Source organism: Dipodomys merriami, unplaced genomic scaffold, assembly GCF_024711535.1.
Source record: "Dipodomys merriami isolate MVZ:Mamm:240054 unplaced genomic scaffold, mDipMer1.0.p SCAF_33, whole genome shotgun sequence".
Lineage (NCBI taxonomy): Eukaryota > Metazoa > Chordata > Mammalia > Rodentia > Heteromyidae > Dipodomys > Dipodomys merriami.
The window spans coordinates 16234307-16252102 of record NW_027204826.1 but is presented as its reverse complement, the minus strand read 5'-3'; the positions used below and the strand labels follow the sequence as shown (position 1 = coordinate 16252102).

The following is a 17796-nucleotide window of genomic DNA, read 5'->3' as shown; positions in this document are numbered from 1 at the left end:
TCTGGCCCAGAGAGTACGGTCATCCTTCACAGCAATCTTCATCCTTCACTGTGCAATCTTGTATTTACTTGTGATGCTGTCATGTACTTCACAGGAAAAGGCAAGGCAGTAGCTTGCTTTATATAAAAGGTGGGCTCCCGAGATTACATACAAAAAATAAAATAACGTGTACAGGCACAAGATAGACTTGCTACAAGAGAGAATTACTTTGGAATGTCAGCAAACTTCTCCCCACCCCACCTCCTTCCTTCCCTTCCTTCTTGTCTTTCTTTCTTTGTCATTTTGCCAGTGCCAGAGTTTGAACCCGGGGCCTTGCAGTTGCTTGGCTAGTGCTCTACCACCTGAGCCATGCCTCCATGCCTCCAGTCCTGCTTTTCTGCTGGTTATTCTACAGGTAGAGCCTTGCGTACTCTTCTGCCTCGGCTGGCTCTGAAGTGGGATCCTCGGGATCTCAGCCTCCTGAGCGAGTAGCTAAGTTACAGACACACACAGCCTCTCTTCGTGTTCTTAAGGGAGGATCTTCACTTCTAGAACTTAACTTCCCAGGATCTCACGGCCCATTGAGGCCATGTCTCTCTTAGATCTGCCATAAGTGCTCTATAAGCACAGTTCACCCCTGGTCCCTCGCTGTGCTGGTCTTCGGCTGCACACCACCAGTGTCACAGGAATAAGTGCCGGGCACCCGAGGGTCCCCCTGTGTGCTCTTCTCACTGGTCAGGTTGTTGCTACCCAATGGCATTCTGGTTCTCTACGGCTCCTGGCTAGTTCCATTCCCCCTTGCTTTGTTACTCAAGGGCTAAAGAGCAAATCATTATTCATCTTCCGCCATTTTGTCGCTACCCCAAATCCTGCGATTCAAATATCTTTGAATCACTGGGGGGAGGTCAATTGGGCTGAATACAAGATCCCTCCTAATTTGTACAGCATCTCAGGTCTTCATGGTTTCAGGGTCATCCCGGGAGGTTGGGGGGGCGTTCCCGGGGCTGGTCCCATGTGTTTTCACCGGGAGAGTTACCCAAGAGAAGAACGCTGCCCACCAAACGCTCAGTGAGTCTCTGGACTGCTAGTTTTGCACTCTGAACCTACGTAGAATGGACAGAAGACCTCAGAGCCGCGAGCAGGGCAGGCCCCCAGCACAGGGTGACTGGAGTTTCCTGGAATGAAGTAGAGCTCAGGTCTTCAAGTTCACGTCAGGGCGTAGGAGTTGCGAGAAGATGATGGGGAAGGGAGGGGGGAATGCATCTGGCTGACGAAGTCCCCTCCCCCCTTCGATCAGGGGCAGAACTCTCGGTTCAGATTTATGCTTTATGGCTGGGGGGAAGGCCTGGCCTCTGGGTACCGTGCTGTGGGTGCCCTGCACGGGAGAGAGGCTCACACACAGCTCTGTCTTTGCTGCGCAGGTTGGCGTTGGCCTCAACCGCTCTGATTTACTGGGGTTTGTTTCTAAAAATAAGATCTTTTCAGTTCTAGGACTTAAAAGTGGAATTTCCCAGGTTTTTGTTTTTTTTTTTTAACCAGAATTCTTTTTAGCTATACGTGATGGGGAACTTAACCCCGTCTACCTCGAGCATGAAAAGCAATGGGGTGTGTTCACAGCAACCAAAATCCAGGTTTAAGACTTGTTTCTGGTGTTGGGATTTGTTCGAAGCCCAGCGGCTTGGAAGACCGGCATGATGCGCCGGGCTGGGGATCATTTGCCTCCTTTCCTCTCTCCTTCCTTTTCATTTCCATTTAGACTTCCTCCTATCATTCCTTCATCTATCTCCCCCCTCCCCCCCTTTATTTTTGTCAGAGACAAGGATATTAGACAGAAGAGACAATAATGGGAAATAGAAATCTGACCAATCAAGGCAGTCAGTACGTTGCCATCCACGGTGAATTCCCTGGGCTTCTAGAGGCTTAGCAGAGAAGACTTGAACTCAGACCCGTCCTCGGGGCCTGGCTAGGCTCTAAGAAGTCATGTCACGCTGGGCTTTGTGCAGAGAAGCGCTCCCAGGGAGACTGAGGAAGAGACTCCCCAGGGCTGGCTGACTTTTCTTTTCGGCCTAGGAGGAACAGGGCCTGCATGTGAATGCCCGTCTTTATCATTCTCTCTGGGCTGACTTTAGATATTTCTGAATGAAGATTTCCCCCCTTCAGCTTTTATGACTGCTTTTTTTTTTTTTAAATAGAATTTTCCCCAACCTACCACCCCAACCCGTCGATTCACATGCCTTAAAACATTCTTTTTTTCCTTCTTTACTAATGAATCTACCTTCAACTTGGAAACCAACAAGGATTTCAACGGGGTAGGGCAGAAGGATATTGATCTTGGAACGAGACGATTGAAATAGGAGCCTTAGATCCGGCTTTTTTGAATCACATACTTCATCCCTTTTCCTTCCCCTCCTCCCCACCTCCCCTCCTCCCCTCCTCCCTTCCTCTCTCCTCCCTTCCCTCCTCGGTAGATAATGATCATTTAAGGATTGAATGAGGAAGTATGTTAACTATGTGGACGTTAACGCAGCTTAGCACAGCCCCTGGATGACTGCTATGAAGAACTCCGGCTTGCAGAGACAAGGGTACAAACCTGAATGCTGTTTTTACCTGGGCAATGACAGAGAGAGGCTTAGTTAGATACAAGGAGATGAGGGCTTTTGCAACCACTGAATGTGTATACCAGGATAGAAATGTGGGGGTGGGGGTGGGGGGGATGGAGGACTCACTGAAAACCATCCAGCTGTGAGCACTGGCTTAGCATTTGAGACTTTCTCCTTTGGGCATCCCCTCCGCCCCTTCCGACCTTGAAGAAGCAGCCAAGAGGTAGGGCTGTGGGGGAGGGGAGGGGGCTCTTGGCGCAGCTGCTGCTCTGCTCCCCATCCCCCCCACCGCATGTGTGGACGTTTCCCCCCCACCCCCGCCCCGTGTTTCTTCTGAGGCTGCCTTCGGCCCACGCACTTCCATGGAGAGACGCCCAGGGATGCAGGTGTGGAGCCGCGGGCCTGTGTGGGCCTGAGCAAGACCCAGAATTCCAACCTTCTCCCTGGGCCGGGAGGGGCATCCGGGGGTCATCCAGTCTCGGCTTCACTGAAGCCTCGCGTCTTGGAACTAGATGATTCTGGAAGGTCAGAGAGGGCAGCCCTTCCCCGCAGCCCACGGAGTTTACACACCAAGGCCAGGAGTCCAGGGATGAGGCAGGCGTCGGTGATGGAATGCTCACACTCTCACACACACTCATGCACACACACACCTCTCCCACGTCAGCTGTTCGTTGAGGGAGGGCTTTGAGATAAGCGTTGGTCGGGAGCTCTAAGTAAGAAAACCAGGCTTTGGGAGAACCTCATGAGCGCAGAGGGATCCTGTCCCACGGGTCGTCCTGGAGAACGTGGACGTGAAGTGGAAAGGGAAACGCAGGCTGCCAGAACCACAGGCTGGGTCCTGGCGGAACTGACAAGAGTTCAGCTGACCTGCACCCAGCTCAACGTGATTCTACATCCTCCCTTCATCCGGGGTCTTCCAGAACACTGAAGACCCTCCCTCCTCCCACCCAGAGGTGCTGGCTCACTGGAGCCCTCTTCACCTGTGTTCCTGCAAGCAAAGTCCCTCTTCCCAGGCCCCAAGCATCCTTGCTTCCCTAGGAGAGGGCTGGTTTCATGACTCAAAGGAACACCTGTTCTCTGTTGGGTGAAGAGGTGCATTCAGTTCTTAAGGGAGCTCTGGCGTGTGAAACATCTTAGTCTGTCCGTTCATTCATTCATCCGTTGGTTGGCTGGCTCCCCTCTGAGCCTCTCGGGCAGAGACGTCAGTCAGCTCGGGAGGTGGCAGCAGAGACGCCGCCCTCTCCTGAGATCCTTCCAACTCGCCTCTACCTCGGGGTGGCGCGTGGTTGGCACCTTCTGCGTTGCTAGGTGTCGTTCACTGAAGTAATTAAAGCGTGCAGCGCCCCCCCCCATCTTTCCGCTCTTCTTCCCTCGCGTGTCTCAGTTGGCAGTTCATAAAACAAAAGTGGGGGGAGAATCCCCCTCAAGCTGGAAACATTAATTTGGAGCGATTTGGACGTCGTTTCATTTCACCCCTAGCTACTAGTCACGACTTAAAAACAAAACCAGAAAAGACCTCCAGCGGGAGCCTTCCCTTCAACCGCTGCCCGGAGCCGTTGATCCCCAACCCGACTTCTCAGCCACGAACTGCAGACGCTGCCGCCATCTTGTGAGGGTTTGCTGCTCGGATTGTCTGGGAACCTTGGAGCACCTCACATGGACAAGGGGAAGGCAGGGAGCTGGTGGTGTGGAGGTTGCTTAGCTTGGCACATTTGCACGTTTTATGTATGTTATCCTCTCTTCTTCCTTTCTGGCTTCTGTTTCCTCAACCTGTACTTGAGCTTTTTTTTTTCCTAATTAAATATCTTTAAAATTGTTATTGTTAAGGTGATGTACAGAGGGGTGACCGTTTCGTAAGTCAGGTCATGAGTACATTTCCTTTTGGACACCCCTTCCTTTGCTCTCTCCCAGTATTTCTCTCCCGTCCCCGCCCACGAGTTGTAGAGTTCATTTTGGAAACAGTGTCTGGTGAGTACCACTGCTGCGTTTGTTCACCCTTTGTTCACCGTTTCTTCTCCTTGGTGCCAGTCCTGGGGCTTGAAGTCAGGGCCTAGGCGCTGTCCCAGAGCTTTTGTGCTCAAGGCTAGCTCTCTACCACTTATGTGAGCCACATAGTTCCATTTCCAGCTTCTCTGGGTGGTCAATTGGAGGTAAGAGTCTCATGGACTTTCTTGCCTGAGCTGGCTTTGAATCGTGATCCTTAGATCTCAACCTCCTGAGTAGCTAGGATTACAGGTGTGAGCCATCATGCCCGGCTATACTTGTACTTTTAATACCAGTTATCATAGTTCTTAGATTTGGGAAGGGGGAGTGGGAAGCTAAGTATTTAGCCAAGTCAATCTTGTTTAAAGAGATGATTTTTTTTTTTTTTTTGCTAAATCAGTCTGAATATAAACTGGAACCTCACTGTTAGCACTTGAACTATGAATAATAATAATAATGATAATAATAATAATAAAATCTAGGGTCATGAGGAAGATTTATTCTGCCTTCTTTTTATGCATTTATTATGGTGAGCCACTGAAGGCTGGCGGGTGGGGTTGAATCTGGCATGAGCTGTGACTCTGAGCTGGGTGGAGACCTCCAGAATCGTTTGCTTGGCGAACTGAATGCTTCAAACCTCTCTAAAGTTTGTCTCCAACGGGAAGATTTTTAGTGCAGGCTAAAATCGAGGCATTTGGAAAGGAAAATAAAGGTCAGGTGATGTTTCCGTGCACATCTCTGGACTTGCAATGTCTGCTCTATAAATAAATACACAAATGTGTATTTATATATTGCTCGAAGGCAGCAGAGAACCCTGAGGTCTGTGATCGGAAGCCGGCGTTGCGTCAGGATCTGGGAAGGGGGGAAAACAAGAGAAGTCATGGAGAGTGTATGTCTGGAGCTTCCATCTGAGAAGCTGGCTCTCGGCTGGCCGGCGCTGCTCTAGGTGAGAGAGTCGGGGAGAATTACAATGAGTTCATTGATCCTCCAGGCTCATTCTGCTCAACATCTTGGATCTTAACTCCTCGTCATTTGGGAAGACTCCAGGGGCCTTTCCTGATCCTGGGGCTGGAGGCTCAGAGGAGGCAGCCCCTCCCCCTGGGAGCCTGCCCAGAGCACACTGCCCTGTGCATAAGCTGTCACAGAGCCCTGTTCCAAGGCACCAACGCTAGAGCCAGTGTTTCTCTGCAACCTGGGACTGGACGCTCCCATTTGTGTCCCCGTGAAGCTGGCTGATGGTCTGCTTCGTGTTTCTGGGAAGAGGAGGGGGGCAGCGCAAAGGAAGAGAGCAGTTCTGACTTGATGGAGCAGAAGTCTGATGTCACTGTGGAGAAAGTCGTAATCTCAGGGCCGAGTTTGCCCGCCCCGGGGATCAGGTGTCTTCATCCTGGGCGTATGTGTATCGTAGAACTAGAATCAAATAAGCCCTCGGCCCCCACCCACCCACTCGCACACTACGAGGAACCCGCAGTGCTCAGCTCTGCGGTATTTACTATTTCTAGTGACTTTGGGCAGCTCACTGCCTCCATTCCAGCCGAGATTTCTTCTGTCGATGGGGGAGATCATTCCCAAGGCTCTTCCAGCCCCACGGGCTCCTGGCCTACAGCTTTCGTGTTAAACCTTGGATTCTGAGGATCCTGGGTTTGGGGAACTGGATGGGGTTTCAAAGGAGGGAACAGAGAGGGGGAAATAGTCCTTCAAAGACGAACCAGAAATCCAGAGAGCAACCAGGGCAGAATGGAGGATGGAGTCGGGGAGGCGCTGAGGTTTCCCATGTAGGTGGGAAGGGTGAAAGAACCAGCAGTTGGAGAGGAAGGGCAGGGGGAGAGGGAGGTTGGGGAGAGGGAGGCTGGAGAGGGAGGCTGGGGAGAGGGAGGCTGGGGAGAGGGCAGGGAGAGAGGGAGGCTGGGGAGAGAGGGAGGCTGGGGAGAGAGGGAGGCTGGGGAGAGAGGGAGGCTGGGGAGAGGGAGGCTGGGGAGAGAGGGAAGGCTGGAGAGGGAGGGAAGGCTGGAGAGGGAGGCTGGGGAGAGGGAGGCTGGGGAGAGGGGCTCATTCCAGGAAGGCAGTGTCGGCCAACTCTAGAACACTCTGGAGTCGTGGGCGAAGCTCCCAAGCTGGCACGGAACACGTCGGAGGAGGGCTTCCGGCCCTCCTGGCCGGAATGATTTCTTCCCAGAAATTCCCAGGAGACTTTCCACCAGGCCCAGGCCAGCTGAGCCTTACCGGGCAGGCCTTGCGTGTCACGGCCACGGTCCCCATGGAGCGCACGCTTGAAATCACTGGACTCTGCGGCCTGTGGCTCTGTGCTGAGGTGGGGACGCCCCGTCTCTCACACCTGATCCACACCGCCGCCGCCGCACGGCGCCCCCGTGTGAGATCTGGCAGCTTGGGCAAGCGGGATGTGGGTCACCTCCAAGGTCCTGTCATCCATGACACCAGCCTCCCCCTCCACCCGCCACGCTAGGTGTGGCAGCTGACGACAGTCCTTTGATTAGGCCGTTACCAGGCGGTAAAGATTTTTGTTGTGGGCATGGCTGTTGCTTTCTCTTCAACCCCATCCTGCGGATGGGTGATCTCGGAGGGAACTCGGATCCTTCCCTTGGTTCCGGGAATACTGTGCGGCCAGGATGGTTTCTAGCTCCCCTTGGCAGTGTCTGAGCTTTGTCTGTCTGGAACATGGCTGCCTGTGTCTCTGCCGCGTCTTCTGGGCCGGGTGAGAGGAGAGGTGTGTTAGAACCTCCACGCGCGCGTGGGAGGCAGCCGTTTGCTTCCCGGTGTCTGTCGTTAGACAGGGAGTCCCAGGAACTTTCTAGAACTCAGCTGAGATGTTCAGGAGAGGCTGGCTTGGGGGGTGGGGAGAGAGGCAGCTGTGGCTGGGCTAATAGGATTTTGGGGGAGGAACAGTACTGAGCCCCTGTCTCCAGGGAGAACCGGAGTCCCAGCACCCACCTTTCCCGTCCCCTCCCCTTCTCCAGCGGAGGGATGGCTGAGGCTGGTGGGGTACAGTCCCTCCCCCACAGCACTGGGACACTCAGACCTGGAGTCCGTAGGTCTGCCACTCGCAGCTTTTACAGCCCCCAAAGAACTTTGAGGAAGCACGCATGCTCCTCGAACATGACGAGGTACCACCCCCAAATCTCCAGCAGGTTTTAAAGTAGTTGCCAAGTGCTGCCATATCCAGGATATTGTAAACATTGACATTAAAAAAAAATCCATCATTCCTTTAATGCATCTAATGAACTTCAAATACCAGAGCGATTCAGTACAACATCTATTAAACACATGAACGATTTCTCAAACAGCCTGCTCTACCCGGCCCCTTCCTCTGCTTGAATTTATATGTTCGTTCCCGTTACCCCTTTGAATTTTATCTTTATGTAATTTATTTTTATGCCCGAAGGCCTTTTATCGGCCATTCCCTCATAATTCACGGCGACAAAAATGTGTATGAAGATTTAAATTTAATTTTTAATGTCCGGTGACCATACGTTTCCAAATGGTAAGGGTGTGGGGGACGGACTATCATTACCATGATCGGCACTACACTGAAACAGGCTTCTGATCAAAAATGATGTCTGTCCATCATACCACCCAGTGCAGGTGGAAGATGTAAGGCAGATGATCCGCGGGGGCGGGGTGGGGGGTGGGGGGTGGGGGGAGGGGTTGCATCTCTTCTACAGCCCCACGACTCCTTGTATTCACTCATTAACTTGTTTATTGTTCGAGCAAGGGCAATTCCGGATCAATTCTACCCTCGTTTCCATTTTTATGGGTGCCAGAGCCTAGAAGTTTTATGTGTGACACACGGATAGACGAGGAGGAGAGTTAGGTTATTGAAATGCGACTGGAGCCTCGGAGTTCTAGTTGAGTGACCTGCCTGGAGTCACTTATTGGCCTCTTATCCGAATTCATTACAGAACAATATGAAGTCATTGCTTCTATTAATGGACAAAAGGTAGGCTGGGCCTATTGAGAGGCATACGTCTGTAATCCCTGTTACCTGGGAAGCACGGATAGGGGGATTGTGCGCTGAGGTTGGCTCTAGGCAAGAAGCACGAAGCTCTATCTAGGAAAAACAAAATAACTGAAGTCACAATGGCTGTGCACGTGGCCTAATGCCCTGCGTTCTGAGCTGGGTACTGCCAGGGGAGAGCAAAGTAGCTTCTAGTCCTCCAGCTAGCCCCGTTAGATTTGGTGCTCATCAGAGGTTCTTTGTAGAGGACAACACAGTCTTTGCAAAAATTTATTTTTTCTTGAAACCGTCCAAACAATGTTTCCTTTTGTAACTTGGAGGTTTTATCTCCTGGATGGCAAGCGAAAGCTGTCGGCGCGACCGGTAACCACATGCAGGTGGCATTATTTAAAAGGATTCCTCAGGAGAGAAGAAATGGCTTCTATTCCATGTGAAGTTCAGAAGTCCGACACCACAGAACCATCTACCCGGGTGCATCACAAACATAACCCCTCTTTCCCTCTCCCTCGCTCTTTCTAAGAAAAACCCTGTCCTTGCGCACGGAACTTAAATGAGGTCCCTGGTTTCTGTTTGTCCGTATGTGAGGTTTTCCTTCTCTGTCTCTGAGTTTTCAGGCGGGGACACATGACCTCCCAGGACATCTCACAAGGCACAGACGTGAATGTGGTAGAAATCGGGTTTTGTTTTTGTTTTTGTTTTCCCCTCTGTGGTTACAAATGCTTGTTTTCATCCCTAGGAGGCCCTAGGTCGCTTTCTGGACCTTTCTCTCTGCACTTTTCAGAGTCGACAGTGCCTTGTGTGTTTGCGCAGGTGCGTGCGTTCCTTTTCAGTTACGTGAATGAAAATGCGAACGTGAATCCCTCAATGACTCTTTGGGACATAGTTACCCATCACCACCCGTAGTTGGACCACATTGCTTTTTTTTTTTCCCCCCAAACCATTTCAGGTACCTTCAGTGAGGAACATTTTTGTTCTCAAAAAACAATGAAATAAGCAGGCACCGGTGGCTTGTGCCTGCTAGCCTAGCGACTCAGGAGGCTGAGAGCTGAAGATCGTGATTCAAAATCAGCCCAGGCAGGAACTTCCATGAGACTTATCTCCAATTAACCACCCAAAAAGCTGGTAGTGGCACTGTGGCTCACGTGATAGATCGCTAGCCTTGAGTTCAAAAGCTCAAGGACAGCGCCCAGGCCCTGAATTCAAGCCCTAGGACCACCCCATCCCACCCCACCAAACAAACAAAAAAACCCAGTGAAATAAAAATCTTCAACCAAATGTTGTTTTTTTTTTTTTCATGAACAAATACTTTCTTAAAAGACTGACTGAAATTGCTGGGTTCAAAGACATTTGCCATCTCTTAACATGGGCACATTCCACCAAGGCTTCCCCAGAGAAAAGAGGACCCCCCCCACCCCCAACCCTCATCCTCGGCTCTGGTCCTCCCGATATGTCTCCTCACATCACATCCAGCATTACGTCTGCCGTCTCTCCATACGTGTGTGGCGGCGTGCAGTCCCGCTGTGTGGTCATCCGCTCTCTACCTGTCTCTGTCGCGTGGCTTTTTCCGACTAACGAAGGAGTCCTCCGTGTCATGTGGGTTTTTAAGTCCTTGTCTGTTCCCTCTACTGCCGATGTTTGTCACTGTCTTTTAACTGTGATGGTTTTGTCTTTCGCCTTGCAAGTGCATTTAATTCCATCGGCTGTGTCTGTACATCTTATCCTTTTATAGCTTTTTGCCAATGTGTTGTGTAGGATGATTCCCTGCTCCCGAGGTTGATGCGAATACCTTTGTTAAGTTTTCTTCTAATATTATTATTGTTTTGTTTTTTTTATGTTTAGCTCTTTAATCCATCTGGAAATGATTTTTGTATATGGTGTGAGGTAGGTATCTAAGTGTATTTTTTTAAATGAATAGTTCATTGTCCCAACACTTTAATTACTAACTCTTCATTCCATATATTAAATTCCAATATTTATATGTGGCTGTGTTTCAGGCTCTCTAGATCATCCCAGTAACTAATCTGTCTACCCCTATGCCAAAACAGAGTGTTCATTAGGTAACCTGACAAAATGTTTCACTTTGCGACAGAGCAGATTTCCATCTGTTGTTTGATTCCCAGTACCTCCGATCAAGTATTTGCAACTCTAGGTGAATTTCAGATTCACCTCATCAGTTTTCATATACTATTTCATTGGTGGTTCTCATTTTGATTATGGTAGATTGAACTTTCAGGTTAAATTAAATAGATTAGGACTTTTAATCAGAAAAGTGTCTTGGAAACTTTGAGAATCTTTTTAAAAGAATGGTTTTCTTTTACCTGTTAATAGTAGATGAAACAGGAGCTATCCTCAAGTTGATACCTTTGTGCATTTCTGTTATAAACCTTATTATGGGACTCTGGTGATACGTTGTTGAATTGATGCTACACAATTCAGAGGCTCTATTTCCAGAAGAGACAATTTCACACATAGTTTAAAATACCTTTATTGGTATTCATCTATCTCAGGCTGTCGGTTAAATTTGGGTAAGATTAAAGCCACAGAGATGGGCTTAGACAGTCGCTTTTTTAGATTTGGAAAAATGTAAATAGGATAGAAAATGTTACTAGATAGACCTCACTTGTAACACGATCTAGACTTTGAACTTTTAATGTATAGATTTCTTACTATCAATCATCTTAGTTCTAGTTTTCTACTTTCCTCAACTCTGTATTCAAATTTACTAGTGACTCAACGATGGCATCTTTTCAACTTATTGTTATTTTACCCTCAGCATGTTACGTTTGGCTCTTCTGCATCTATTTCTAACCTTGCTGCATTTTCAAAGAATAGCAATTACTTGTGCGGGTCAAGCTTATTTTTGGTTCCTTTGTCTCTTTGTTTTGCTATTTTTTAAAGGCAAAATCAGCATCTGTATTATTTCTTCTTGCTTTCCTAATTTGTCTTTAGATTTTACTAGTTTTGTCCTTGAAACTTAGTTATATTTTAGCTATTTTAAATGTGAATGATCAAATGATTTTTTTCCCCTAAAAACAACTTAGTATATCCCATAGGTTTCAATGAATAGGAATTTAGTATTGCAATCAATAATCTTTAATTTAATATTTTCTCTTTAACAATAGTATTCTTGATTACCTGGAGATAACCTGTTAAAAGGTTTTCCTGGTGGTGTTAATTTCCGTTTTAGTTTAGTTGATACATACAGAAAACACATCTTGTTTTTCTTTTGTTATTTTTTCCCTATGTTGTCTGTAGCGATTCCTTGTAAACGTTATTTCTAGTCTGTGCTTTCTATTCCTGACTCTATTTCCCTTTATCTGTAGTCTTTTGGGTCAATTAGCTACAGATTTTTGCTTTACTTTTCCTACAATTGGTTAAGAAGATATAGATGTTATTTCTATGATTTTTTAGAAGCCACATTAAAAATCTTAGCAGGCATATTTACATTTAAACTTACCCTCAGCAGCTGATCAGTATCTGTAAAGGGGTGAAGGTGTCACCAGGCTTTTAAGTACTTCTGTCTGTACCTACTCAAGCACTTCTGCTTGAGATGATCTGGAAACTGCATCCCGGGGTGAACACGTCAGTTTGACAGGAAGTAAAATATATAGTATTAAATTACCTTTTGCAACTAAACTAGGGACCATTATTTAGGCTTAAATTGACTTTTATAGCTTATTGGCTTATTGTTGCTTATAGTCCAAGTCATTGGATAGCTTGGATTTCCCCCCCTACCCTTAGTTTTTCTAGAATGCACCCTCTATCAGTTTATGACCTTCAATTTTATGAAAGGCTGCCCGTAGTGGGATTTCTGAACTGTTGCTTCTCTGAGATCAAACGACACCTCCGGTTGTTTCCATACCCCGGACAGAGCTATACAATGACCAAATTCCAGCTAGCAAACCATTTTTCGGCAAACCAGGATTATCCATTAGTTTTCTAGGGCACCCCCCCCCCCGGGACTTCCATCTTTAGCACTGAGCTTGTCCATCCCACAGCATTTGTGTTTTTTTTAGTGTGTTTGTTATTCTTCCGCGCGGTTCTCTATGGGAAGGAGAATTCCGTGTCTGCGGTGTGCCGCGTGATCTTTGTGGAAGACTCCTCTTAGCAGTGCTAAGAGCTCTTATACCAACACATTCCCCGGGCAGAGCAACTGCTCTTGTCTCCGAAGGGAGGATGCGATTTGCTCCCCGGTTGGAAAACATGCTGTGGATTCCTCTTCACGTCCGCCCTGTCTAGCCTGCCTGGCCCTGAGTATTATCTCTACCTCGCCTGATGCGTAGGCAAGCCCACACATCACTGGTGTCCCCCACAGGCTGTCTCCTTACTGACCCTCAAGATCTTCCTGAGAACGCGAGTGAACGCGAACCACCTTCTGTCTTTGTAGGGTAGATGCTTCCATGTCTTTGTCTCTCCTCTCTTGCTTCATCTGCAATACCGGTGAAGAGAGATGTGAGATTGTCCCCAGGGAAGCGCGAGCCCCAATTCTACCGCTCAGCTGTCCGTGCGGCGGTCAGCCCTCCCTCTCCACCTGGCCCGAGGGGGTCTGGTGACATCCGTGGATGCTCCACCGCCTGATGGTCCTTACTCACGGATGCCGATCTTCACCCCCTGTCCCCCACCGTGGACTTTCTCTCTGGAGGACTTCACCATAGTGCTGGATTCTAAACCCTTCTGCCTGGCTTCAGCTCCGACATCCTTCTCCCCCCTCCCCCCCCCTCCCCGTGGTGTTCGGGAGCCTAACCATTTCCACGAGGTTTCCCCCCACCCCACCCCTTCTGTGTCCACTGTCAGGGTCTAATCCCAAGCTACGTTAAGCCGTGGCAACCTCAGAATGTGGTGCGTGGGAGAGGGGGCGGGGTCCGGAGAGCGCAGGCAGGTGTGACTGGTTCCGGCCGGCCGGTCACCGCTCCGTGTGCTTCTGTCTCGGCCCTCCCTGCAGGTGGGGGGACACACCATGCTCCCCATCCGCTGGATGCCCCCCGAGAGCATCATGTACCGGAAGTTCACCACAGAGAGCGACGTGTGGAGCTTCGGGGTCATCCTCTGGGAGATCTTCACCTACGGGAAGCAGCCCTGGTTCCAGCTCTCCAATACAGAGGTACAAAAGGAGCCAGGGCAGCGGGGGGAGCCTGGAGGCGGGGGATACATCAATGATATGATAAGATACGCTGCAGGCCAGGCCAGGCCGTAGGAACCGTCAGGCAGGGGGGAATGTGTTCTCATGGAGAAGAGAAGGTTTCTTAATGGGGAAAAATAGATGGTACCAGTAGGACCGGTGGTGTAGTGTGTCAAAAAGAGCACAACATCAGACATCTACAGTTCTGAACGTTCAGCTACACTTAAAAACCACCCAGGAACCCCGCGCTGGTGGCTCACACCTGTCATCCTAGGTACTCAGGAGGCTGAGATCTGAGGATCGCGGTTCAAAGCCAACCCAGGCAGGACAGTCCGTGAGACCCTTATCTCCAATGAACCACTCAGAAAACTGGAAGTGGCGCTGTGGCTCAAGCGGTAGAGCGCTCGCCTTGAGCCGAAGAGTGCAGGGACAGTGCCCAGACCCAGAGTTCAAGCCCCATTACCCTCCCCCAAAAGAACCCCAAAACAAAAAACACTCCCAGGTACCATAAAGCTGGAACACGATGACAAAGAACAATTAGTAGGTTTTTTGGTTTGTTAATCAATGTGCCATCTTATAGAAATACTACTTAGAGGGCCCAAATAATCTGGGCTGCCAAAGGTTTTTCAGCACAGAAGGTCCTGGGTTAACTGGATAAACAAATGAAGAAGGTCAATTGGTGCCATCGATAGCAAAATGTAGGCTGATGGGAATAAAAGGTAATTGTAAGCACAGTGAGAACTACATGCTGTGATTGTACACTTTTAACCTACAACAACAATGTTATTAAATTAATGTTTGATAACAGCTAACACTTAGCACCAGGTACTTCCCCCAAATGCTTGAGTAACCTAGTAATTGTCACAAAGCACCTGCTAAGACCATTCAGAACCATGAGGGGCTGCCTGCTTAGGACCCCAGAGGTGAGGGGGGTCTCAGAGGCTTCTCAGTTGTGGGCTGAGCATGCCCGCATTGCCCTGGGGATTCTGGGAAGTTCCCCGGTGGTAGGAGTTTCAGCTCCCCACACTGGCTGACCTGTAGAAAACTGTTTGTCTTTTCATAGTCTTGTGTTTGCTTGTTTTTTTTTTTCCCTAGAAAACTGTAAACACTAGGGCCTTTTAGAACTGAAATCTCATTTTAATAGTCAAGAAAGTGTCTTTCTCTCGGAAGCTGTGTTCCTTGCATCCTGACCACTTAAGCGAATTTCAGAGATGGAAAAGAAGGCAGTTCTTCATGTCTGGTATACCTTCCCATTCCACAAGTACTCAGGCCCAAGCGCATTTCCCAAAGTAGAGTGAAACACTTGGAATATCCGTTTCAAATAAGGAGTGCACCCACTTATCATGGTGTTCCAATTCTTTTTTCTTTTTCTTTTTTTACTATTGTCCTGGGGAATGGGACACACACACACACACACACACGCACACAGGCACACTGGTACATGTGTGCATTGCATGCATAATATGCACACAAACCTGTACCTGAACGCAGCCCAGGGAAGGAAGACAGACCCCCACAGGGAGTGTTATTGGTGGCAGCCAAATGCTCATCCAGGACACCTGAGCCCCCTCGGAGGAGCTGATGGGGCACACACAGTCCCTTTCAGCCTGTCTGGTGGGCCTCTGACCTCCAAGGCCGGATTCCAGCCCCCAGCCAACCCCTCTGCTCCACTCACCTAGCAGATGAGCCCCAGCGGTCACCGCTAATGGGTTTCCCCATGGTGTCGACAGCCCGGTTGGTGCCGCATTAGAAGAGATGCTAGTGAGTGCCTTTGATCTTAGGTTAGTAGCTGCTACTGCAGTTTGAATGGCTCCTTTTTCGTGCAGGTAAAAGGTAATAAAGGTAGAAATGGGGCTGATAGTTGGAGATCTACCAGGCCAGCAAAGGAATGAGTCTAGTGGGTTGAGACAGGGTAGCTTGATGGGCCATTCTAGGTCAGGTCTAGTGCAGGGACAAAGGCATCAGAGGACAGAGACTATGTGTGTGTGTGTGTGCGCGTGCACGTGCGCGCGCGCGCACCTCTTCTCTTGCTCAAAACGCAAGCTATTGAACTAGATTATTCTGTGCCCTTTTAATTTTTTTTTAGACATCTCCACAGCCAATCTGGAAACCACACTACAGACTTAACTAGTTTCAAGGTATACAGTAATAGGGTTAGAGTGAAGTTAAAAGTAACCTGAAGGCCGGGCACCAGCGGCTCCTAGCCTTCATTAGAGCTCATCAGTGAACTTGCAGCCTTCTGCTGAGCAGCCGAGGCCGGCTGTGGATTCAACGTCCTTGTTCTGCTCCTTTTTTTCAGGTCATTGAATGTATCACCCAAGGCCGGGTCCTGGAGAGGCCTCGGGTCTGCCCCAAAGAGGTGTATGACGTCATGCTGGGGTGCTGGCAGAGAGAACCCCACCAGCGACTGAATATTAAGGAAATCTACAAAATCCTCCACGCCCTGGGCAAGGCCACCCCGATCTACCTGGACATTCTCGGCTAGTGGCGGCCGGGGGATCAAGACTCCCTCACTTCATTGCCTCCTCTCTTCCCACCTCACGTCCTCCCGACCACCAACATCCCCCAACTCCTCTCTTCCCATCCTCACCGAAGACCATCTTCATATAAACTCAAGTGCCTGCTACACATACAACACTGACAAAGGAAAACAAAACAAAAAAAAAAGAAGGAAAAAAAAAACCACCAACAACCTTGTAAGGCAGTTTGGCATATATACATATATATATATATATATTTATATATCTAACTATCTATATCTACAGAGACATACCTTCTCCAGTACAGAGGGAAGCTGCTGATACAGAAAACCCGAAGACTCTTAACACCTTGAGGGAAAAGAAAAAAAAATTCTAAATATTATTATTATTATTAATTATTGATGCAGATGAAATTCCCTTGGCGTTGTAAGCGGCGGCTTGCGCTGCTTCTGGCTTTTTGGAGCAGATGACCTTGACCTTGACCTTGTAGAGACAATCTTCTTTTGGGGATGGGCGTGGCTAGGGTGGCACTGGGCCACCTCTGCTGAGCAACCTGTGGCTCCTGACTCTCCCCGCGGCGTGGGCACCGGCACAGACCACGGACTGTGCCCAGCCAAGAAATGACAACAGAAAAGGAGCCTTTTTTTTTTTTTTTTGGAATATCTCACTTTGGGATAATTTTCTGATTTTCGTCTATTCTACCAAGTATTGCATATATATATATATATATATATGTATGTATATGTGTATATATATACACACACACACACACACACACACACACATATATATATATATATATATATGGCAAATATATATATATATATATATATATATATATATATGGCAAATCAAGATGGCACCTACGGGTAAACACCAAACAAACAACCTAAGGGGGGTGGGAAATGGTAAGAACGAATTCCTCTCCCCTATTTCCCTGAGCAAACCAGGTGCCCGTACCTTACCAGGTTCCAAAGGAATGTGTCCTTCCACCCTCCAGATCTAAAGGACTGGACTTGGCAGGACTTACAGAACCACAGAAGACAAAGCCTTCCTTCCCCAGCCCACGCCAGCGCGCTTGTCTATGGCAGGGAAGAGCCCTGGGCCCCACCTTCTGCTCCCAGGCCCCAGTGCAGAGGGGAGGTCGGAAGCAGATCCCAGCGATGCCCTCTCCTGCAGGGTGCTGGGGTGCGACTGCCCAGCGCTTGTAGCTCATTGTGAGGCAGGCCCCAGGGGCCTCTCTAGTTCTTCCTGGCTTCCAGAGATCCTGGTTTTCACCCCCCACCCTTCCTCAACTCCCAGGGAAGGGAATCGGGGTTTGGTGGGAGGGAGTTAGGTGGTGGCACTGGGGAGCCAGCAGCTCGGCCTGCACATCCCCCCACCCCCCTCGGCATTCTCCTCACATCTCCAGCCCCAGGGAAGGATGGATGCATCTGCCTTTGAGCTGTTGTGAAATCACTTTTACAGGCTGGGGCTGGGGGAGGGGCAGGAGCTTCTGGGGGTGGGGGCAGGGCTGGGGGAAAAGGTGATGTTTGTCCATCGTCCAGCCCAGTGAGTGGCCAGGGCCCGTGGCATCTTAACCAAGGCTGTGCTCTAACGGGGGTGGGAGGTAGGGAGGGAAGGAAGGCAGCACCTGGCCCTGAGCCAGTCCCCCTCCCCCCG

General features: G+C 49.3%; 1 protein-coding gene across 3 annotated transcripts in view; it reads left to right on the top strand.

The window, feature by feature from the left end:
• Ntrk3 (neurotrophic receptor tyrosine kinase 3) overlaps positions 1–17593 on the top strand; it is a 227872-nt gene extending 210279 nt beyond the window's left edge. For 2 of the 3 annotated variants that reach the window (XM_070043209.1, XM_070043207.1), the window contains 2 exons: positions 13478–13636; positions 15954–17593. In XM_070043209.1, coding sequence (XP_069899310.1) covers positions 13478–13636; positions 15954–16139 — 345 coding nt within the window. In that variant the 3' untranslated portion in view covers positions 16140–17593. Of the gene's footprint in view, positions 1–10374; positions 10417–13477; positions 13637–15953 lie in introns of all 3 variants that reach the window. The other variant, XM_070043208.1, reaches the window with a different exon arrangement.
• The last annotated feature ends 203 nt before the right edge of the window (positions 17594–17796 follow it).